Raw genomic sequence first — 22,954 nt, 5'->3', positions numbered from 1 at the left:
CCATCAGGGACACACATTCAAACTACCAATGTATGGTTGTGTTGGGCACCTGTAGTCCCAGTTACTCAGGACGCTGAGAGAGGAGGGTCACCAGAGCCCAGGAGTTGACGACCAGCCTGGGCAACATATAGAGACATCGGCCCCTTCCGTCTAGAAAAACAGAACTCTTTATACATATTTTATTCTTTTACTACCAAGGCCCTAAGGGTTTTGTTTTGCTGTGCTGATTTGGAACCCAAGGTCTCGGGCTGGAGAGGTGCCTCAGCGGTTAAAGCACTTGACTGTGAAGCCCAAGGACCCAGGTTTGATTCCCCAGGACCAACATAAGCCAGATGCACACGGTGGCGCATACATCTGGAGTTCGTTTTGAGAGTGGTCAGAGGCCCTGTTATGCCAATTCTTTCTATCTGCCTCTTTCTCTCTCCAGTAAATAAATAGACAAATATTAAAAAAAAAACAGAAAGGTAAACACACACACACACACACACACACACACACACACACACACACGGTGCCTTTCACCTGACTCTAGCACTGAGCTACTCTGCTGTCGCTAAAGGCCCCAAGATTAATGCCAAAGTCCCTGTGCTTTGCACTGCCTGCCTCTGTCAGCCGTGCCCTCCCATTCCTGCTCTTTGATCTCCTGGCTCTGAGCCAGCCCCAGGCACAGCCCACACCCAGCTGCCATGTTACGCCGTCTGCCACCCAGGCTGCCAGTCAGGATGTGGAGCAGGACATCAGAGAGTCAGGTGAATGTGGGGATCCTGGGGGCCCAGGGAATGGAGTTCGGCAGTCTGGCTGGGAATCCTAGACCAGTGTGGCAACCTGCTCCCAGGGCATGTTCTCAAAGACAAGCAGAGGGCAGCAGAGGGCATTTAAAGGCCATCATGCCCAAGCCGATGCAGGCCTACCCAGGCAAGAGGTCGGGAGTGTGGGGATGCAGTGGAGCCCTTAGACACAGGGCTGCCTAGTGTCTCTGGGTGACCCAGAGGAAAGCAGTTCAGCCCTGGGCAGGTGGAGAAACCCAAAGGGGTCTCAGGAGGGTAGCAGTGTTGAGGCTATCAGCATAAAACCGTGTGGGGAGTGGCCAGGAAATTAGGAGTTTTGTCAGGACGTTCATGCACCCCTGAGAGCCTGAAAGAAACTTTGAAGAGAAACCTGGAGGATGAAAGAATCATTTCCTGTGGTGGAAGGCAAGGAGGGAGGGCATGGTGGCCAAGGCACTACTAAGGGAGGAAGAGGCTGAGCTCATTTTCCATAGGGTGTCAGCACTGGAGAGGGAGCCAAAGCAGGGCTTAAGGGGGAACTTGGCGCTCGAAAGGCAAAGATTGGAGAAGCAGAAAAGCTGAAAAGCAATGACCTGATTTTTCATATCAAGAAGCTGGAAAAGGGCTGTAGAGATGGCTTAGCAGTTAAGGCACTTGCCTGCAAAGCCCAAGGACCCAGGTTCAATTCCCTAGGACCCATATAAGCCAGATGCACAAAGTGGCGCATGTATCTGGAGTTGGTTTACAGCGGCTGAAGGCCCTGACATGCACAATCATTCTGTCTCTCTCTGTGTCAAATAAATAAAATTTAATTTAAAAAATGTTTTTTTTTTTTAAACCATACCTGGCTTCTTAAAATTCATTTGCAAGGAGAGAGAGGAAAGGGAAATGGGCACACCTGGGCCTCTTGGGAATTGAACTGGGATCGTCAGGATTTGCAAGCAAGCACCTTTGACCACTGACTCAGCTCTCTAGTGCCCAGAAACAACTTTTATCAAACCCTAAGAAAATGGGAAGAAAGTATGAAGATAAAAGCAGAAACTGCTGGCATGGTGGCGCACACCTTTAACCACAGAACTTCTGAGGCAGGGTAGAAGGATCACTGTGAGTTCGAGACCAGTGTTGGACTGCACAGTGAGTTCCAGGTCAGCCTAGAAAAGACCAAAAAGAAAAAAAAAATTAGGCAGAACCTGGGGAAATAGAAAGCAAACATGCAATAAAGGTCAGCAATGTTTAAAGTTGGTTCTTTGAACACAATTAAGAAAATATTAGTAGTTAGGAGAAAAACATAAATCACTGCCACCAGGAACAAAAGATGTGCTCTTACAGATTCTACAGAAGTGAAAGGGTTAATAATACTTTTTTTGTAGGCAGAGGGTGGATGGGTGTATCAGGACCTCTTGCCACCACCAATGAACTCCAGATAGATACACCACTTTATACATCTGGCTTTAAGTGTATTGGGGAATCAAATATGAGCAGTTAGGCTTTGCAAGCCAGTGCTTTTAACTGCTGAGCCATCTCTCAAGTCTCCCAGAAGATGAATGGATTTATCTTCATTAGACCCCCAATGTCATTTATGCCTTTTTGTTTTTGTTTTTGTTTAAGAAAGCATCTTTCTTTAGTCTAGGCTGACTTGGAACTCACTCCATAGTCCAGGCTGGCCTGGAACTCATGGTAATTTTCATACCTCAACTTCTGAATTACTGTAGTTTTTTTAATTTAAAGTTTTATTTTATTTATTTGAGAGAAGGAAGCAGTTAGAGAGAGAATGGGCATACCAGCACCTGTAGCCACTGTAATCTAACTCCAGATGCATGTGCCACCTTGTGCATCTGACTCTACGTGCGTAGTGGGGAATCAAGCCCAGGTTCTTTGGTCTTGCAGGCAAGTGTCTTAACTGCTGAGCCACCTCTCAAGCCTTGGTTTTAGTTTTTTAAACAGGGTCTAACTCTGTAACTCAGAGTGGCCTGGATGTCAATATATACTCCAGGCTGTCCTTGATCTTGTGAAAATCCTCCTGCCTTGGCCTCACCAGTGCTGGGATTATAGGCATATGCCACCACGCTGGACCCATGTCGATATATCTGTGAGGACAGCAGGATGTGGTAACTTTACTAATGTATTCTCTACTCATGAAAACAGGACCACAGTATTTTTTGTATGTTTGTATTGAAATATTTTACTTGACAGAATGAATAGATGAATGATTATGGGTATGTCAGTACATGGTGGGCCAGGAAAAATCATGGAAAGGACAGAAAAGAGATTTCAAGAGCTACTGCCATGTGGAGAAAGAGCCCATGGGGAAAGTAAGGGCTTGTGGTCTGGCTGGGCCTGGGCTGATCAGAGGGGAAACTCATACCAACATCTGGAAGTTCCCACGTGGACAGGCAGCTCAGAGACCTTGTTTGCCTCTCACCAACACATTTACAACCTTATAGAGGTGGGTCTTCCCTTCTGGCTCAGGTGAGCCAGGGAGACAGTTGATTCATTAGGGTTATGGACTGTCTCAGCCAAGTTCTGGGGTCTAAACTTGAGCAACCACAATGTCAGGATTAGATTTAAATCCTAGGAGAGACCTCCCTCCCAGGAGGGGCCCAGGTTGTTTGTGGGAAAACAGAGCTAGGGTGGAGATAATATGTCAGATCATCTTTGAGCTCCAGCAAAGTAGAGACTGCAAGGATAGACCCAAAGGCATTTCTGTTTGTGACTTTCAGGGGCCCAGTCTCTCTAACTGCCTAAAAGAGCTACCCAACTCCCTCTCCTTTCCTCTCTTCAGGAGAGAATACTTCAACTATGAGGAGTCTGCTACACAACACGCTATCTGTAGCTGAAGGATGGCCTAGAACTCCCAGCCACTGATCCTCCTACCTCAGTCTCCCAAGTGCTGGGAATACAGGCAGGCACCACCACTCCCAGCTCTTTTTCACATCATTATTATGTTTTAATCTGGGGCTCAATGAATCTAGTAGTTTAAAACATATATGTTTGGGGCTGCAGAGATTGCTTAGTGGTTAAGGTGCTTACCTGCAAAGGCAAAGGACCCAGGTTCGATTCCCCAGTACCTGCATAAGACAGATGTACAAGGTGGTACATGTGTCTGGAGTTCACTTGCAATGGCTAGAGGCCACAGCATGCCCATTCTCTCTATATATCTGTCTGTCTCTATCTCTGATAAAGAAAATATATTAAAATTTATATAGGTTTAAGCCGGCTGTGGTGGCACATGCCTTTAATCCCAGCACTTGGGAGGCATTGGTAGGAGGATTGCTAAGAGTTCAAGGCCACCCTAAGACTACATAGTGAATTCCAGTCAAGCCTGGGCTACACTGAGACCCTACCTCAAAAAACTATACACACACACACACACACACACACACACACACACACGGGCTTGAATGGCATTAAACAGGAAGGAATGGGAAGGAATAAAATAACAAAATAGAACAGAATGGACTGTAATCCAGTAGAATGTAATGGAATCAACCAGCAGCCAGACTTTGTAGCAAGAAGTGGACGGAATTGTTGTAGTATACAGTCATACATTGAAATATTTGTTTGGGAGACAGAACAGATATCTTTTTTTGTGATACCTTATTACTACTTTGGTTTTTTTTTTCATTTTTTTAAACTGAGAACTTTATTTTAAAAACTTAGTGCATATTGGTCACAATCCCATTGAGTTATATATATTCTTATGGTTGCTCTCCCAAGCCCCCATTCCACTGAGGCCCTCCTCACTATGGTTCTCAATATTCACTGCAGGATCATGAACTCACTAGCCAGCCTCTGTGTGTGGAGGGGACAATGCCTCAGAGTCCAACTTTTACCCTGTGGCTCTTACAACTGCTTTCCTCTTCTGCATTGTTTCCGGAGTTTCAAAGCACTTGTTATTAAAACTTAGAAATATATACATATATTTAGTTTTGGTTATTTATTGGAGACAGAGAATGGAGAGAGAAGAGAGAATGATTGCAACAGGGCTTCCAGCCACTGCAAACTCCAGACACCTGCATCACCTTGGGCATCTGGCTTATATGGGTCTTGGGGAATCAAACCTGGGTCCTTTGGCTTTGCAGTCAAATGCCTTCACCACTAAGCCCTTAAATTCTTTTAGTGTTGATGTCTCAGCCTCCTCTGATCGTCTGCTTGGATGAGTTTTGAGTCTCAGTGCAAGAGTCTCCGAGTTTAAGAAATCTCTTTATTGAGGCTCTCAGGAATTCAGGAAATCAGAAACCGGCCTGGCTATCTCAAAAGCAGGCAAACTACTGACAGATGATTCCAGGGAAGCTGGTCACCTGGGCTGCTATCTCCAAAGCAAGCAGTGGGCCCCCATCACTCCCTCATCTCCTTCTCTCCCCGCCAGCATGATCCCACCTTTAGATAAAAGCCCTCTGCAAAAAGCCCATAGTCCTAGGACTGCTGAAATGTGAAATGTCGCTCGGTGACCTCGGAACAAAATTCTCCTTCTTGCCAGAGATATCCACCTGCTCCTTCCTTTCAAATTTACCTCTACAGTTTTTCCTCACGCTTGGTGTCTACTGCCATCTCCCTGGAAGAAGTTTTCTGGCTAGCAGTGAGAGCAGAACTCATAGTTAAGCCACCACTTCCTCTGTTATGTGTCTTGGGCCCTGACAGATGTGACAGAGATGGCTGGTCACATGCTAGGCCGCTGGCTGTCTTTTCTTGTCATTCTGTAGGGTCTTGAGTCTCCCTGGTATTTGAGGCCATCTGTAAAAAGCAGATTCTGTACCCAAGACCGAGAGAAGCATGTATCAAAGGGGATAAACAGATAATTAGAATATTATAATATTAGCCAAAGAACAGACAGGGAGTCAGGTAGCTTTGTTAGGTAGTTTTAGGGTGGCTGAGCCCTGAATATAAGAAGCAGAGATGTCCTTAAGTCTGTCATTGCAATCTCCACTTTATTAGATTTCAGAGAAGGATCTCTCTCCTCCTTAGCTCTTGCCTAAAAGTGGTCTCTAGACTTGTTTTTCTATGAAAAACCTGAGCCCCTCCCTGGGAGGAAGTTCCCCTTTCTTAGAATATAAATCTGATTTTGACATTGTGGCTGGTTAAGCTCAGCCCTAAAACTTGACATCATGGCTGGCCTCTTCTTGAGCCAGCCCGAGGCCAAAACAATCAGCCCTCACTCTGACTCCCCTTAGCCTGAAGGTGAGGCCCACCACACTGAGGTTATAAATGGACCCTTACCATGTAGTAAGTCTCGGTTGGCTGCCTGTTTACTCTCCTAAATGTCCAGGTGCTGGTAACCCCAACATGGGTTCCCCCTCTCCTGTGCTCCACATGGCATGTGCTATCTGCACTTTCTTCTCTTTCCTCTTAAAACCACTTTTCATGATTTTTCCAGAACATCACGGGTGCTCTCAAAGCAAATGTGTGGGGGGGGATCCATTTCCTTTCTCTTGGTTTTATACTTCGACTAAATACATATAATAATTTAATAAATATCCTCAGTCTTCTATATCAAAATCTTTGGTTAAAAACAGGCATTATTGCTGGGCATGGTGGCACACACCTTTAATCTCAGCACTCGGGAGGCAGAGGTAGGAGGATCACGGTGAGTTCGAGGCCACCCTGAGACTACATAGTGAATTCCAGGTCAGTCTGGGCTAGAGTGAGACCCTACCTCAAACAAACAAACAAACAAACAAACAAAAAAACCCACAAACATTGTTGAACACCCCACACCCCATTACAGAACAGTGGACCCTTCCCTTTAGGGTCTATAACCTTCTAAGCCATAGGCTTCTGACTCAGTTCTCCATGCCAAGGATGAATTCCCTCCCTCTTCGTGAGCTTCATACCCAGTCGGCGAGCAGATGATTACCCCCACAGGCTGTGTGCCACTGTTGTACCAGTGTGTACATCTGGCCTGGTGGGTGACTTTGTAGCTTAGAGGACCCGCTGCTGGTTCCCACTGTTGGGGGCCTTGATCCGCCGTCACCTTGAGCAGCACTTTCCAGCACTAGCAGGGTAGGCAGCAGGGAGCTGGCTTCCTCCGCAGTTCCAGCACGGTCTCTCTCGACGTCCTGCAAGCACAGCCTGTACTGTCTTCAGCAATAGGGTCTCACCACTTAGAGCTGCTGGGCGGCCAAGTGTTTTGACAATGGCCTGCATTGTTTGGGGCCTCATGGGCTTCCCTGACCAATAGCTCCCTGTGGAGGTAACTCACTTCTGGCACAGGGATTTACCAGCAACAGCCTATGGTTTTAGGGTAAAGCTTTCTCCATCAAATCAGGGTGCTTCTACCCACCATTTCCCCCTCTCCCCTCTCTCTTATTAAGACAGTAATATATATATTTCTTTTTTGGTTTTTCAAGGTAGGGTCTCGTTCTAGCCCAGGCTGACCTGGAATTCACTATGTAGTCTCAGGGTGATCCTCCTACCTCTGCCTCCCGATGGCTGGGATTAAAGGCATGTGCCAACATGCATGGTGTAGTTATCTTTTTTGTTTTGAGGCTATCCCAACTGATGACCTTTTTTTATTCTAAAGAGAGCAAAAGCAAGCAAGCAAAGACACAGACACACAGAGAGAATTGTTGTGCCAAGGCCTCAGCCAGTGCAATTGAACTAAAGATGCTTGTGCCACCTACTGTGCATGTGTGACCTTGTGATTGTGTTACCTTGTGTGTCTGGCTTACGTGTGACCTGGAGAGTTGAACAAGGGTCCTCATGCTTCACAGGCAAGTGCCTAAGCTGTTAAGCTATCTCTCCAACCCAGACTGGCCCCCTTTTGGGGGATTTTCAAGGTAGGGTCTTACTCTAGCCCAGGCTGACCTGGAATTCACTTTGTCATCTCAGGGTGGCCTCCAACTCACTGTGATCCTCCTACCTCTGCCTCCCAAGTTCTGGGATCAAAGGCATTCACCACCATGCCTGGCTTAAAACTGGCCTTTTTAAAATGTGTGTGTGTGTGTGTGTGTGTGTGTGTAAGAGAGGGAGAGAGAGAGAGAGAGAGAGAGGAAGAGGAGGAGGGGAGGGAGAGAATGATCATGCCAGGCCCATAGCCACTGCAGTCAAACTCCAATTGCATGTGCCCCTTGTGTGCATGCGGGGCCTTGTGTACTTGCATCACTTGTGTGCCTGGTTTATGTGAGGCCTGGAGAGTTGAACGTGGGTCCTTAGCTTCCACAGGTAAGAGTATTAACTGGTAACCCATCTCTCCAGCCTGAGTTTATACTTTAATAGGCTAATCAAGACAAAGGTCTCTATGGTAGTGATTCAAGGCATTGTTAGTTTTGCATATCTCCTCACTATCCCCCCTCAGTCCCCTATGGATCCTTCTACTCCCTGTATTCCATTGCTCCACTTGCCCGTAAAGCATTCTCTCTCTCATCCCTTCCTGCTTCCCCTATTTCTAAGCCTCTTTCCTTATTAATACTACTGATGCTCACTATAACTCATAAACACATCAAACTATTCCATGTTAGGATCCACATATGAGAGAGAACATGTGGCCTTTGTCTTTCTGAGCCTGTGTAACTTTGCTTAGAATAATTTTTTCAGGTCCATCCATTTTTCCTTCAAACATGATTTCATTTTTCCTTACCACCGAGTAGAATTCTACTGTTGATATGTACCACATTATCATCATTATTCATTCATCAGTTGATGGCATCTGGGCTGATTCCATTTCCTGGCTGTTGTGAATAGAGCAGTAACCAAAATGAGCAAGTATCTCTACAGGAAAGGGTAGTGTAGGATATATGTCCCGAAGTGGTATAGCATGTCAAAGTATGTCTATTTATAGTTTTTGTTTATTTTTTCAAAGTAGAGTCTCATTCTAGCCCAGGCTGACCTGACACTCTCTCTGTAGTCCCAGGCTGGGCTCTAACTCACAGTGATCCTCCTACCTCTGCCTCTTGAGTTCTGGAATTAAAGGTGTGTGCCACTATGCCCAGAGTATTTTAGATTTTGAGGAACCTTCATACTGATTTCCATACTGGCTGTACAAATTTGCACTCCTACCAATATTACATAAGCATTTGATTTTTAAAAATATATTTTAAGTCTTTTTTATTTAAATTTTTATTTTATTTACTTATGAGAGAGAGAGAGAGAAAAGGAACAGATATATAGAGCGAATGGGTGCACCAGGGCCTGTAGCTGCTGCAAATGAACACCAGATGCATGCACAACCTTGTGCATCTGGCATACATGGGTCCTGGGGAATTGATCCTAGATCTTTTAGCTTCCCAGGGAAGATCCATAACCACTAATCAATCTCTCCAGCTCACATATGATTTTTTTTTAAAGAAAACACATATGCAAGTATGGACATTCTTTTTAAAAATTATTTGTATTTTATTTATTTATTTGAGAGCGACAGAGAGAGAGAGAAAGAGGCAGATAGATAGATAGAGAATGGGCACGTCAGGGCCTCTAGCCACTGCAAAGGAACCCCAGATGCGTGTGTCCCTTGTGCATTTGGCTAACAGGAGTTCTGGGGAACTGAGCCTCTTACTGGGGTCCTTAGGCTTGACAGGCAAGCGCTTAACCGCCAAGCCATCTCTCTAGACCGGCATATGATTTTTTTGATGATAGCCATTCTGACTGGAGATGGAATCTCAGAGTAGTTTTAGTTTGTATTTCTCTGACTGCCAAAGATGTTGAACATCTTTTGAGATATTTATTGGCCCTTTGTATTTCTTCTTTAGAGAACTTCCTGTCAGGTACCCTGCCCAATATTTTGGTTGATTGATTGATTTTTTTCTTACATTAAAAATTATTTATTTATTCTATTATTTATTGGGGAGAAAAAAAGAGAAAGAAGCAGAGAGAATGGGAATACTATGGCCTCTATCTACTGCAAACAAACTCCAGACGCACGTGCCACCTTGTGCATCTGGCTTTATGAAGGACTTGGAAGTTGAACCTGGAGCGTTTGGCTTTGAAGGCAAGTGCCTTAACCACTAAGCCATCTCTCCAGCCCTATGGCTTACATTTTGGAGTTAGATCTTAGTATATCCTAGATATTAAACTTCTGTCAGATGTATAGCTGGCAAAGATTTTTCTCCCATTCGATATATAGGGTGTCTACTGATTCTGTCAATAGTTTGCTTAGCTGTACAATAGCTTTTTAGTTTCAAGAGATCCTAAAGGTTGAATGTTTGTCTAATTCCCTGGGCTACTGAGGTCTTATTCAGAAAATCTTTCCCTATGGTTCTATCTTGGAAGATTCTCCCTATTTTTTCCTAGAGTCGTTTTTGTTTCAGGTCTAATGTTGAGGTCCTTTACCCATTTGGAGTAGATTTTGTGCAGGGTGAAAGACAGCCTCGATTCATTCTTGCACAAGTGGTTATCCAGTTTCTCCAACAGCACCATTTGTTGAAGACACTAGTCAGACCCAACAGTGACGCAAGCGTGCAATGCCACGAATGGCCACAAGGCGGCGCACCTGCCTGGATTTTTGTTCACAGCTGCTGAAGGGCCCTGGTGTGCTCATTCTCTCTCTCTCTCCGTGTGTGTGTGTGTGTGTGTGTGTGTGTGTGTGTGTGTGTGTGTGTGTGTGTGTGTAAAAAAAAAAACAACTAGATGAGTCTGTTGAGATTTGGAATGATGGTAAGGACTGTGAATTTTAACTACATAACCAGAATATAATCATCAACATGTCAGCTTTGTTCTAAGCACTTAAAAATAAAATTCTTGAGCCAGGCCTGGTGACACATGCTGTAATTCCACCATTCAGGATGCAGAAGTGCAATTGCCACTAGTCTGAGTCCAGCCTTGGCTTATATACTGAGTTCAACTCTAGCCTGGCCTACATTATGAGACCTTGTCTTAAAATAAAACAATATTTATAAAAGTGAGAAAATATATATTTATCTGGCTGAAGGGATGGCTTAGGCATTAAGGTATTTGCCTGCAAAGCCAAAGGACCAAGGTAAAACTCACCAGGACCCACGTTAGCCAGATGCACAAGGGGGCGCATGCATCTGGCGTTCGTTTGCAGTGGCTAGAGGCCCTGGATGCTTATTGTCTATCTCTTTCTTTCTCCTCTCACTCTCTCTCTCTCAAATAAATAAATATATATAAAAAATAAAATATATGCATAATATTTTATTTTATTTATCGTGTCTATTTAACTGAGAGACTAAGACACAGAGGGATTAAATAATTTATTTTCACCATCTATTCTCTCCCTTTTTGTGTCTTTATTCATGGCACAGGGATGGATCCCAGGGTCTCACACATGCTGGGCAGATGCTTTATGAGTAAATTACAACCACAGCTCTGAGTCTGTTATATCATGGCATGGTGTATGTGTGGTGTATGCATGCTTGTATGCAGATGCATGCACCTCATGCACACATGGCAGAGGACAGTGGAGAATGTCCCCCCTCCATGGTTCATCTGTGTGTCTCCTTCAGTTTGCTGTTTTCACAAGTTCCAGTGATCCTGTGGTCGCTGATCCTCCAAGGACTTGAGTTATAGATGTGCATGCTATGAACCTGGGTGCTGGAGAATTGAACTCAAGGTAAATCAGCAACTCATGCTTGCACAGGATGGGCTTTTACCTGCTAAGCCATCTCTTTAGCCCCTCTGAAATAATGTGTTCTTTGAAATAATGTGTTCTACTCTCTGGTGTAAGAGCCACATGATGGGAAATTGGGCCCCGAGGCATTGCCTCCCCACAATAACTGACTGCAGAATGGAGATAGGAAGGAGGGAACAGATGGTACCAACACAAGATGTAGCCATACAAAGCATGTTCTTAATAAAAAAAAGAAAGAAAGAAAGAAAGAAGAAAGTTTGCTGGAGAGATGGCTTAGTGGCTAAGATGTTTGTCTTCAAAGCCAAAGGACCCATGTTCAACTCTCCATTCCCACATAAGCCAAATAAACAAGATGTTCCATGCATCTGGAGCTTGATTGCAGTGACTAGAGGCCCTGGTATGCCTGTTTTCTCCTCCTCTTTCAAATAAATACATAGAAATAAAAAATAAAGAAAAAGAAGAAAAATAATGAAGTCAAAGGTTGGCTCTAGAGAGAAGTGGAAGAGGAAAGAGCATCATCTCCATCCTGGTTGTCAAAGTGGCTCTGCAAATACATAAACAAATGAATTCCTTTTGTTTTTACTTTTTTTCCGAGGTAGGGCCTCACTCTAGCTCAGGCTGACCTGGAATTGACTATGTAGTCCTAGAGTGGCCTCAAACTTGCAGCGATCCTTCTACCTTTGTCTCCCTAGTTATGGATGGAAGAGAAGGAGAATCAAAGAGGTAGACAGTGCAATGTGGTTTCTTCAGACTTAAAAAGTATTTTATTTTATTTATTTATTAACAATGGTAGAGAGAGAGAGCGACAGACAGACAGAGAGAATGGAGATGCCAGGGCCTCTAGCCATTGTTAACAAACTCTAGATGCATGTACCCTTTACATGGATATTGGGGAATCAAACCCAAGTTGTTGGCATTGCAGGCAATTACTTTAACCACCGAGCCATCTCTCCAGCCCTTTTCTGACTTCTTCTTTTCAGGTAGTGTCTCGTTCTAGACCAGCCTGGCCTGGTATTTGCTACATAGTCTCAGGGTGGCCTCAAGCTCACTGAGATTCTCCTACCTCAGCCTTTCAAGTGCTGAGAATAAAGGCATGTGCCACCATGACCATCTTCCTCTGACTTTTTCTTTGTTATGTTTTGTTTTTGTTTTTATGAGATAGGGTCTCACTCTAGCCTAGGCTGACTTGGAATTCACTATGTAGACTCAGGGTGGTTTCGAACTTGTGGCGATCCTCCTACCTCTGTTTCCATAGTGCTGGGATTAAAGGCATGCACCATCACACCCAGGAGTTTTGACTGTTTAAGACAGACCTGGAGCCAGGCATGGTGGCGCACAGCTTTAATCCCAGCACTCGGGAGGCACAGGTAGGAGGATTTCTATGAGTTAAAGGCCACCCTGAGGCTACATAGTGAATTCCAGGTCAGCCTGGGCTAGAGTGAGACCCTACCTCACAGAGACCCTCCTACCTCAACTTCCCACATGCTGGGATTATAGGCATGAGCACAGCCTTTTCTTATTTATGTCTTTATTTTGACATTGCAGTCATGGAGGACCAGCAATGAGACGCCTCCACCATGCCTTATCCACAGACTGGACCACATTGTGATGACAGTAAGGAACATCGAGGACACTACCATGTTCTACTCCAAGACCCTGGGCATGGGGGTCACTACCTTCAAGGTAAGCACTTCCCCAATGACCAACTGGGTGCATGAAAATGTTATAACACTTGCAATCGTAATTTGAGGTCTGGCGATATAGCTCAGCAGAGAAGCACCAGCCTAACATGCAGTAGATACTGAGTTAAATCCTAGTCCCTAAAAATGCCAAATATAATGTAACTCCAAGAACCAAAACATTGGAATTATGAGAGAAATTATGAATCAATGAAGGATATTCCCAACTCTGAATAAGGGGACATTCAGAGAGAGCATGAAGAAAATGTAAGGGAGGAAATTATTATGGAAACAATGCAGAAGCCTTGGAGTTCAAGAACAGATTGTGCAACATTGCAAAACTCACAAAAAATACAAGAGAACTTTGCATGCTTTATGTACAAAAAGTCAGCTGATTGCCTAGCACAATGACATATGTGTAATTCCTGATGAAATCCATTAAAAAGTAGCTGGGCCTAGGCATGGTGATTGTGGTACTTTGAATAGATGGCCCCGATATATTCAGTGTTTTATTAGTTTGTAGTTTACATCTGCAGCCACCTGGCGGGAGGCAGAGTCACTGGGAAGTTCTTAAGGGGTGATGATGGGTTTGAAATTTTAATCCAGACTAACTTCTGGTTAAGATGGTGGCGTAGGTACCACGCCAAAGCAGCCTGGGGGGAAAAAAGATCAAAAAACCCCCAGCAAAATACACACTTTTACTAAAAAGTGAGGTGTATAGGAAATTGAAGTGGCAGCGGAGAAGTAGGAGAGATCCAGAGCCCGCACAGGCCGGCAAAAGCGGCTCCGGCAGCTCTGTCAACCACTGAGGCCGCAGCGCACCAGAAAGCCGCCAGGCTCGGCTCGAGCCGCAGGAAAAGCCAGGTGCGGGATTTTCCCCTCACACCGCGCTCTCCGCAGCTCAGGAAACGTGAGGGGAGAGCGGCAGCGAGCAGCGGAGGGAGGAGCAGACCGCGAGGTAGAAGAACACGTGGAGCAGCGAGACAACCAGAGCAGCCGCGGCTCCCTCCCCTCCCCCACCGCCTGAGCCCAGCTCCAGCGAACACAGCAGCTTCCCGGGACCCGGCCACGCCAACTTGGGGTGACAGCAGGACCCAGCAGCTCCAGCACCGGCAACAGAGGCCCCAACAGCAGCAGACCCAGCAGCAGCAGCTTCAGCAGCAGCAGTGGCTCCAGAAGTGGCAGCTACAGCAGCAGCAGCAGCAGCAGAGGCAGCAGCAGCGGTGGGCCCAGCAGCAGCAGCTTCAGCAGCTGACAGACCCATCAGAGGCAGCTTGAGCAGCAGCAGTTCCAGCAGCAGGGGTGCTGATCTGCAGGGCCACAGTTTCCAGGCTCGGTTTGCCCCGCAGGAAAAGCCAGTGCTCAGCTCCAGAAATCAGAACAGCAGCCCGACGACCAGGCAGCAACTTGACTGAGACCAAAATCATCCAAAGTAACTGGGATTGCACCAGGGAAGGGTCTCACTTGGTCACAAGCTGACTTGGATCCCTCAACAGACCAGAAATCTTAACCTCTATGTTGATAGAGGATCTGGTTGTAATAATAACTACTCTGGCATACATAATTGGGGCTGTATTTGATTGAATGGGTACAGTGTTTAGTTAACTTTTAGAATATACCTGTATTTTATTCCACTCAGCCTACTTGAATACTCCCATAGCAAGGAAATTCAACCCCTAGGAGCACCTTTGTAGATACTCTGAGAGTCTTAAGAGCCACACCTAACACCTTAAGCTCCTACCCTGAAAATATATAACATCAAATCAACTGATACAGCTAAGAATACCCAGCTAGCTAGAAAATCCAAGCATTAACTTAATCCAACATGCAAAAATATATACATTATAACACAAGGAACACTAAAAGGCAAGACGATATAAATACACCTAAAAGTATTAATGCATCAGAAATGTCCTCCAGTGAGAATGAGTTAGAGGAAATGCCTGAAAAAGATTTCAAAAGAATGATTGTAAATATGTTCAAAGAAGTCAGAGAACAAATCAAAGGAGTCAAAGAGGAACTTAAAAAGGAAATCAAAGGAATCAAAGAAGATGCAGGACACCAATTTCATGAAATAAAGAAGGCAATACAAGACATAAATAAGGAAATAAAAATAATAAAGAAAAACCAGTCAGAATTACTAGCAATGAAGAACACAGTTAATGAATTAAAAAACTCTGTAGAAAACCTCACCAGTAGAATGGATGAAGGAGAGGACAGAATAGCGAGAAGACCAGGTGGCAGATATAATACAGTCCAACAAAGAGAAAGTCAAACTTATAGAAAAGTATGAGTGGGAATTTCAAGATATTCGGGACACTATGAAAAGATCCAATATAAGAATTCAGGGCATAGTAGAAGGAAAGAATTCCACTCCAAAGGGATAGTAGGTGTCTTCAACAAAATCATAGAAGAAAATTTCCCCCAAATTGGGAAAGAAGTGCCAATGAAATTTTAATCCAAATTTAGGCAAAGTGTGCTAGCTGGAGTCCCTGAGGTGTGCTGTGCTGTGTGGCTCTTGACTTTAAGGCTTGGACTTCTCTCTGTGTGTTGGAACCTGTGAAGGCAGGCCAGCTTCTTCTGCCATTATGGAACTTCCCCTACATCTGTAAGCTTCAATAAATATCTTTTCTTCCATAAGTGTGCCAGGTCTGGAAGTTCATCTCAGCGAACCTGAAGCTGTCTGCTACAGTGATGCATGCCTTTGATCCCAGCACTTGGGAGGTAGAGGTAGGAGAATCACCTTGAGTTTTGAGGCCAGCCTGAGACTATATGTTGAATTTGAATTTCAGGCCAGCTTGGGTTAGAGTGAGACCCTCCTTTGAAAAAAAAAAAAACACAGAAAGAAAGAAAGAAGAAAGAAAGAAAGAAAGAAGGAAAGAAAGAAAGAAAGAAAGAAAGAAAGAAAGAAGAATGCAAGCAAGATTCTATGAATTTTTCAAGAGATTAAAAAGTAGTTATTCTACAAAGGAATTAGAAACATGTAAAGAAGGCTGGTGGGATGGCTTAGCAGTTAAGGTACTTGCCTGCAAAGCCAAAGGACCCAGGTTTGATTCCTCAGTACCCATGTAAAGGCACATGAATAAGGTGGCACATATGTCTGGAGTTCTGGTTGCTCGCTCTCTCTCCTTCCCACCCTCTTTCTCTGTCAAAGAAATAAAAATAAAATATGTTTTGAAGAAAGAAACATGCAAATATTAAATTTCTCAAGAATCACATCGCAGGCCAGAAGACAATGGGAGAGTTTCAAGATTCTAAGGGAAAAAAATATCCAAATTAGAATTCTATGTCCAATCAAGCTAGTTATCACAGATAAGTGTTGAATAAATTATCGTTAGGCCCCTAAGCCTGGAAAGGCACTGGGAGATGGCTCAGCAGGCAAGAGTGCTTTTCACACAGCTTGAATGACTGAGGGCTGAGCTGGCATGTATTCAATCCCCAGGATCCCCCTAAAAAGCTGGGAATGGGGGGCTCAGTGGTTAACAGTCTGCCTGAAAGCCCAGCTCTGGGTTCAGTGAGAGAATCTGCCTCAAGAAAATAATAAAGACCAAGGTGTGATAGGGGAGAAGAGCCAGATGTTCTCCTCTGGCTGTGCACATCTGCACACTTATAGGTTTACATCTGGAAAACATGAGACCATCTCAAAACAAATATATAAATATGGCAAAAGAACAGGGGCTGGGAGATGGCTCAGTGCTAAAATGTGCTTGCTTGCAAAGCCCACTGGCCCAGGTTCAATTCCCCAGTATCCACATGAAGCCAGGCCAGACTCATTTGCAGTAGGAGGAGACAAACTCTGACCTCCACATGTGTACACACACACACACACACACACACACACAATGTTTGAAGAAAAACACACACAAAACAACAACAAAGCACATTAGCTTTGTGGGCCAAGGGCTGTTGTTTAGTAGCCCTGTTCTCTTTTTCTCAAAACCTCCCTGAAGTAAACAGGAGGTCTTTAGCTCAAATTCATCTTTTCAGGTGGTTTCCTCTCTCTCTTCTATAGGGAGACCGGAAAGCATTGTGCTTTGGTGACCAAAAGATTAACCTACACGAGGCGGGAAAGGAGTTTGAACCCAAGGCAGCTCACCCTGTTCCGGGCTCCCTGGACATCTGTCTAATCACAGAAACACCTTTGCAGGAGGTGGTCCAGCATCTCAAGGTGAGTGTGACATCACTTTTACTGAGAAAGTTGCTGTAGAGATGGTGAAAATAGAAGCATGACTCAGGGAGACCTGCCTCAAACCACACACATGACAAGTTCTCACATCCACATCATGCCTGTACACAATTATCTACTCATTATTTTCAGTGATGTCATTTTTCTCAACCCAATAGATAAGAAAAGGAAGAATGAAGGGGATGGGGAGATAACTCCATAGATAACTGCTCAGCCAGTCTAGCCCAAGGAGTGAGCTCACTCAGGCCAAAGAGAAATCCTGTCTCCAAAGGGGGTGGAGGACATTCCTGAGGCTCACACCTAGGGTTGTTCTCTGGACTCCATGTATGTCTCCACACAGGGGAACACACAGAGCTGCATACACAAGTATGTGCACATGCATAATAAAAGGAAATATGAGGACCGAAATTGAGATCACACTTTCAAAGACATATCTGAATTCTTTCACATAATTAATTTACTTCTTAAAATTTTTTTGTTCATTTTTATTTATTTACTTGAGAGTGACAGAGAGAGAAAGAGAGAGAGAGAGAGAGAGAGAGAGAATGGGCGCGCCAGGGCTTCCAGCCACTGCAAACGAACTCCAGACGTGTGCGCCCCCTTGTGCATCTGGCTAACGTGGGACCTGGGGAACCGAGCCTCGAACCGGGGTCCTTAGGCTTCACAGGCAAGCGCTTAACCGCCAAGCATCTCTCCAGCCCAATTAATTTACATTTAAGTAAAGTAACCTACTTTACTTAAAATTACTTTACTTTTCTTTACTGCTGGGTAGAACTCCACTGTGTTCGATTCCACATTTCCCACGTAAAGCCACGTGCACAAAGTGACAAGGGACCTGGAGCTTGTTTGCAGCCGCTATAGGCCCTGGCGCACCCATACTCTCTTTCTGTCTCTTATTTCTCTCTGCTTATAAATCAGTAAATCAAAATAATTTTATAAAGGAAATGATGTTTCACAATGTATATGAAAACTCCATTTTATCTTTTATCACCTATTTTATTGACAACTTCCCTAATTGTAATCAATATCCCATGGTAATTCCCTCCCTCCCCCCACTTTCTCCTTTGAAACTCCACTCTCCATCATATCCCCTCCCAACTCAATCAGCTCTCTTTTATTTTGATATCATGATGTTTTCTTCCTATTATGATGGTCTTCAATAGGTAGTGTCAGGCACTGTGAGGTCACGGATATCCAGGCCATTTTGTGTCTGAAGGAGCACGGTGTAAGGAGTCCCACCTTTCCTGTGGCTCTTATACTGTTTCTGCCACCTCTTCTGCTATAGACCCTGAGCCTTGTAAGGTGTGATAGAGATATTGCAGTGCTGAGCACTCCTCTGTCACTTCTTCCCAGTAACATGATGCCTTCTGAGTCATCCCAAGGTCACTGCCATCTGAAAAGAGAAGGTTCTCTACCAAAAGTGAGAGTAGCATTAATATATGGGTATGAACATTAATAGAAGTGCTTACTGGGCAGTTTGCTGAGCATAGTATATACATTTAGCCAGACAACAGCAGACATTACATCCTAGGACTCATGAGCACCCCTGTTGTAGGTTTTCAGTATCAGGGACGTATTCCCTCCCGTGGAGTGGGCCTCCAGTCAAATTACAGGGCAGTTGGTTTCCACCGTAACAGACGTGTCACTATTGCACCCACTGGCTCACTTGGCCTGGCTGGCCAAATATAAGGCTTGCAGTGTCCACTGTTGAGTATCTTTACTAGTGATTTCTCTCTCTCCCTTTGACCTGCATGCAGAATGGCTTCTTTCAGCTTTCTGTCAGCTGGTCTACATGGAGGAGGTGATCAACTCAGTTCCAGCAGTATTTCTCAGTGGCCTTGCAGACCAAGTATGTGGAGTCTTCAGCAATAGAGTCCTACCATCTATTCCTGGTGGGAAACCAAGGGCCTCAGCAATGGCCTGTATTGATTTTGGGGCATCAGGGATATCCCAGGCTAAGAACTCACTGGAAGGTAACCCATCCCTGGCACTGAAGATTTTCTAGTAACAATCTATGGCTCCTGAGTGTTCCATTGTCCAAAATAGTAGGTTTCCATGATGTATTTATATCCTCTTAGATTTTGATTAGCCCTCCCTCCACTTTTCCCTTATTCAATCTCTTCTGCTGACCTCACTTCAACATTTTCACCCCCATTAATCTGTTCTTCTAATTAAATATATACAATACCATCCTACTAAGTCTCCCCCTCTATTTCTATTCCCTTTTTATATACTTTCTAGATTACTGGCCTCTCCTACTGAGTTTTATTCCTACTCACATAGAGGTCCATTCATTTGTAAGTAGCATCCATATATGAGAGAGAAGATATGATGTTTAGCTTTCTGGGCCTGGGTTGCCTCACTAAGTTTAAGCCTTTCCAGATCCATCCATCTTCGTGCAAACTTCAAAACTTTTCTTTTCTTTACTGGAGGGTAGAACTCCACTGTGTAAATGTGCCACATCTTCATTATACACTCATGAGTTGAAAGACATCTAGGCTGGTTCCATTTCCTAGCTATTGTGAATATTGTGAATAGAGTGGCAAAAAGCATGGTTGAGCAATTATCTCTAAGGAAATGAGATGAGTCCTTTGGATATATGCCTAGGAGTGCTATAGCTGGGTCATATGGTAGATCTACTTTTAGCTGTCTCAGGAACCTCCATACTGATTTCCACAATGGCTGGACCAGATTGCATTCCCACCAACAGTGTAGAAGGGTTCCTCTTTTTCTGTATCCTTGCCAGCATTTATGGTCATTTGTTTTCATGATGGTAGCCAGTCTGACAGGAGTGAGATGGAATCTCAAGATAGATTTAATCTGCATTTCCCTGAGGACTAGGGATGTCAAACATTTTTTTTTAGATGTTTCTATGCCATCTGTATTTCTTCTTTTGAGAACTCTCTCTTTAGTTCCGAAGCCCATTTTTAATTCAGTTGTTTTGATTTCTTATTATTTAATTTTTCTGAGTTCTTTGTATATCCTAGATATTAATCCTCTGTCAGATGCACAGCTGGCAAAGATTTTCTCCCCATTTTACGCTGATATAATGGGAAGGTAAAAACCAACAGCGATAGGACTGAGGATATAGCTCATTATTGAATGCTTGCCTGGCCATAGGAGACTCTGAGTTCCAGCCATGGCACTGGGAAAGAAAAAAATAAAAAGAATATAAACTTTGTCTGGGGATTGTGGTAATGCACGCCTTTGATCCCAACACTCAGCAGGCAGAAATAGGAGGATTGCCATGCTTTAAGTCCATCCTGAGACTACACATAGTGAATCCCAGGTCATCCTGGGCTACAGCAACACACTACCTCAAAGAAATATATATAAGCTTTGAGCTGAGCTAATTTTGTTTGAATTCTGGCTTCAGTAGTTACTAGATAATACTTGGTACTATTACCATCCCTATTTTACAGATGAGAAAATTACTCTGCCATGGTTATACATGTTCAACAGAATAAATGAGGACATAATGGTAGGATATGGGGTCAGAAAGACAAGGATGTTCTAGAGGATTCTAGGCCACCTTTAGGAATTAAATTTCGGCTGGGTTTATATAGCTCACTATTATAGCACTTGATTAGGATTTGAGTTCAATCCCCAGTGTAACAGGGATAAAGATAGAATTTTCCAGAAATTAAGTTTTGGTTTTATGCACATGGATTTTTTTTTTTAATAAGGAGAGAGAATGAATAAGAGAGTAGACATGTCAAAGCCTCTTGCCACCTGCAGCAAACTCCAGAAACATGTACCACTTTGGCATCTGGCTTTATATGTTGATTGGGGGATTGAACCTGGGCCATTGAGCTTTGAAAGCAAGAGCCTTTAAATACTGAGTCACCTCTGCAGCCCACACATGGATTTTGAGAAATGACTTTTATGTTCTCTGTTCACTTCAGGCTTGTGACGTACCCATTGAGGAGGGTCCAGTCCCCAGAACTGGAGCAAAAGGACCTATCATGTCCATCTACTTCCGGGATCCTGACAGAAATCTGATTGAAGTATCCAACTACATTGCCTCCTGATTGACACTGACTCTCTTCCGTTCAGTACCCTATAATGGCATCATCTCCTTTCCTTCTGCATTCCTTTGCCTAGTCACAGAGACCTTGTAATTCTAAGAAGTTTGGCTCTTCACACATCCTTTAAAATTGACCTGTGGTGTTTTGAATGTGAAATGTTCCCCAGGCCCTCATGTGTTTGTGTTGGGAGGTGGTCTTGCTGGAGGAGGAATGTCACATGGGTAGGGCCTTGGGGTGTTATAACCCAAACCCCCTTGCCAAAGCTGGCTCACTTTAGCTGATAATCTCAGCAGCTGGGGCAAAAATGTGATGCCCAGACAGTTCTCTGCCATGCTGTGATGAAACTTCCCGTCAAGACTGTAACCTGCAATAAACCCTTTCCTTCCATATGCTGGTTATTCACGTTTTTTATTCCAGAAGTGACAAAGTAATTGCAACAGAACTACAGAAAGATATGATTCCAAATGAATTTTTGGATTGTTTTTCCTATTTCCATGAAGAAAGCCTTTGGAATTTTGATAGGGATTGCATTAAATGTGTAGATTGCTTTAGGTGAGATTGCCATTTTCACAATATTGATTCTTCCAATCCAGGAACAAGGGATGTTTCTCCACTTTCTAGTGTCTTCTGCAATTTCTCGCTTGAGTGTTTTAAAGTTCTCATTGTAGAGATTCTTTACTTCCTTGGTTAGGTTTATTCCAAGGTACTTTATTATTTTTTTTTGATGCAATTGTGAATGGAAGTGATTCTCTGATTTCATCCTCTGTGTGTTTGTTGTTAGCATATATGAAGGCTACTGATTTCTGTGTATTTATTTTGTATCCTGCTACATGGCTGTAGGTTTTGATCAGCTCTAACAGTTTGCTAGTACAGTCTTTAGGGTCCTTTATGTATAGAATCATGTCATCTGCAAATAATGATAACTTGATCTCTTCCTTTCCAATTTGTATCCCTTTTATGTGTGTCTCTTGCCTTATTGCTATGGCTAAGACTTCCAAAACTATATTAAATAAAAGTGGGGACAGTGGACACCCTTGTCTTGTTTCTGATTTTAGTGGAAAAGCTTCCAGTTTTTCCCCATTTAGTAATATGTTGGCTGTAGGCTTGTCATAAATAGCCTTTATTATATTGAGATATGTTCCTTCTATTCCCAGTCTCTGTAGGACTTTTACCATGAAGGGATGTTGGATTTTGTCAAATGCTTTCTCTGCATCTAATGAGATGATCATGTGATTTTTGTCCTTCAACCCGTTTATGTAATGTATTACATTTATAGATTTGCGTATGTTGAACTTTATCGCTGGGATAAAGCCTACTTGGTCAGGGTGAATGATCTTTTTGATATACTCTTGTATTCTGTTTGCCAATATTTTGTTGAGAATTTTCGCATCTATGTTCATGAGGGAGATTGGCCTGTAATTTTCTTTTTTTGTTCTATCTTTGCCTGGTTTTGGTATCAGGGTGATGCTGGCCTCAGAAAGATATATGTATATCGAATCCCCTCCAATACATGAATAATCTTTTTATGTAATTTTATCATTCTTGTCCTGGTCCATTGTCTAGGGATTTGGCAGTACATGAGCTGTCTTGGGTCTTTGAAAGTCTTTGACTAGATTATGACATCTCTCGTTACCACATATAGGGTCATACTTTGGGATTCAAGGCTTCTGACAGGCTTCTCCTTATCAATGACCTATCACCCCTATTTTTGTTTTTTAGAAATATTGATTTATTTAGATGGCTCAGTGGTTAGGCATTTGTCTACAAAGCCA

At 43.7% G+C, this 22,954-nt stretch overlaps 1 protein-coding gene across 1 annotated transcript; it reads left to right on the top strand.

Moving 5' to 3' along the window:
- The first annotated feature begins 687 nt into the window (after window positions 1-687).
- Window positions 688-21,569, top strand: LOC123456731 (glyoxalase domain-containing protein 5). The gene is made up of 4 exons (XM_045140991.1): window positions 688-749; window positions 12,835-12,972; window positions 16,981-17,136; window positions 21,060-21,569. The coding sequence occupies exons 1-4, from the start codon at window positions 723-725 to the stop codon at window positions 21,183-21,185; spliced, it is 447 nt and encodes a 148-aa protein (XP_044996926.1). The 5' UTR covers window positions 688-722; the 3' UTR covers window positions 21,186-21,569.
- The last annotated feature ends 1,385 nt before the right edge of the window (window positions 21,570-22,954 follow it).

Source organism: Jaculus jaculus, chromosome X (assembly GCF_020740685.1).
Source record: "Jaculus jaculus isolate mJacJac1 chromosome X, mJacJac1.mat.Y.cur, whole genome shotgun sequence".
Classification (NCBI taxonomy): Eukaryota; Metazoa; Chordata; class Mammalia; order Rodentia; family Dipodidae; genus Jaculus; species Jaculus jaculus.
Note: the sequence above shows the minus strand (reverse complement) of the source record. Positions and strands in the feature narration are given on the sequence as shown.

Excerpts from the sequence above, each read along its gene's own strand:
- LOC123456731 (XM_045140991.1), top strand. The coding sequence starts at position 723 with ATGTGGAGCAGGACATCAGAGAGTCAG. Across the intron at positions 12,973-16,980 it reads TGGGGGTCACTACCTTCAAG|GGAGACCGGAAAGCATTGTG; the intron begins GTAAGCACTTCC and ends TCTCTTCTATAG. Across the intron at positions 17,137-21,059 it reads AGGTGGTCCAGCATCTCAAG|GCTTGTGACGTACCCATTGA; the intron begins GTGAGTGTGACA and ends TGTTCACTTCAG.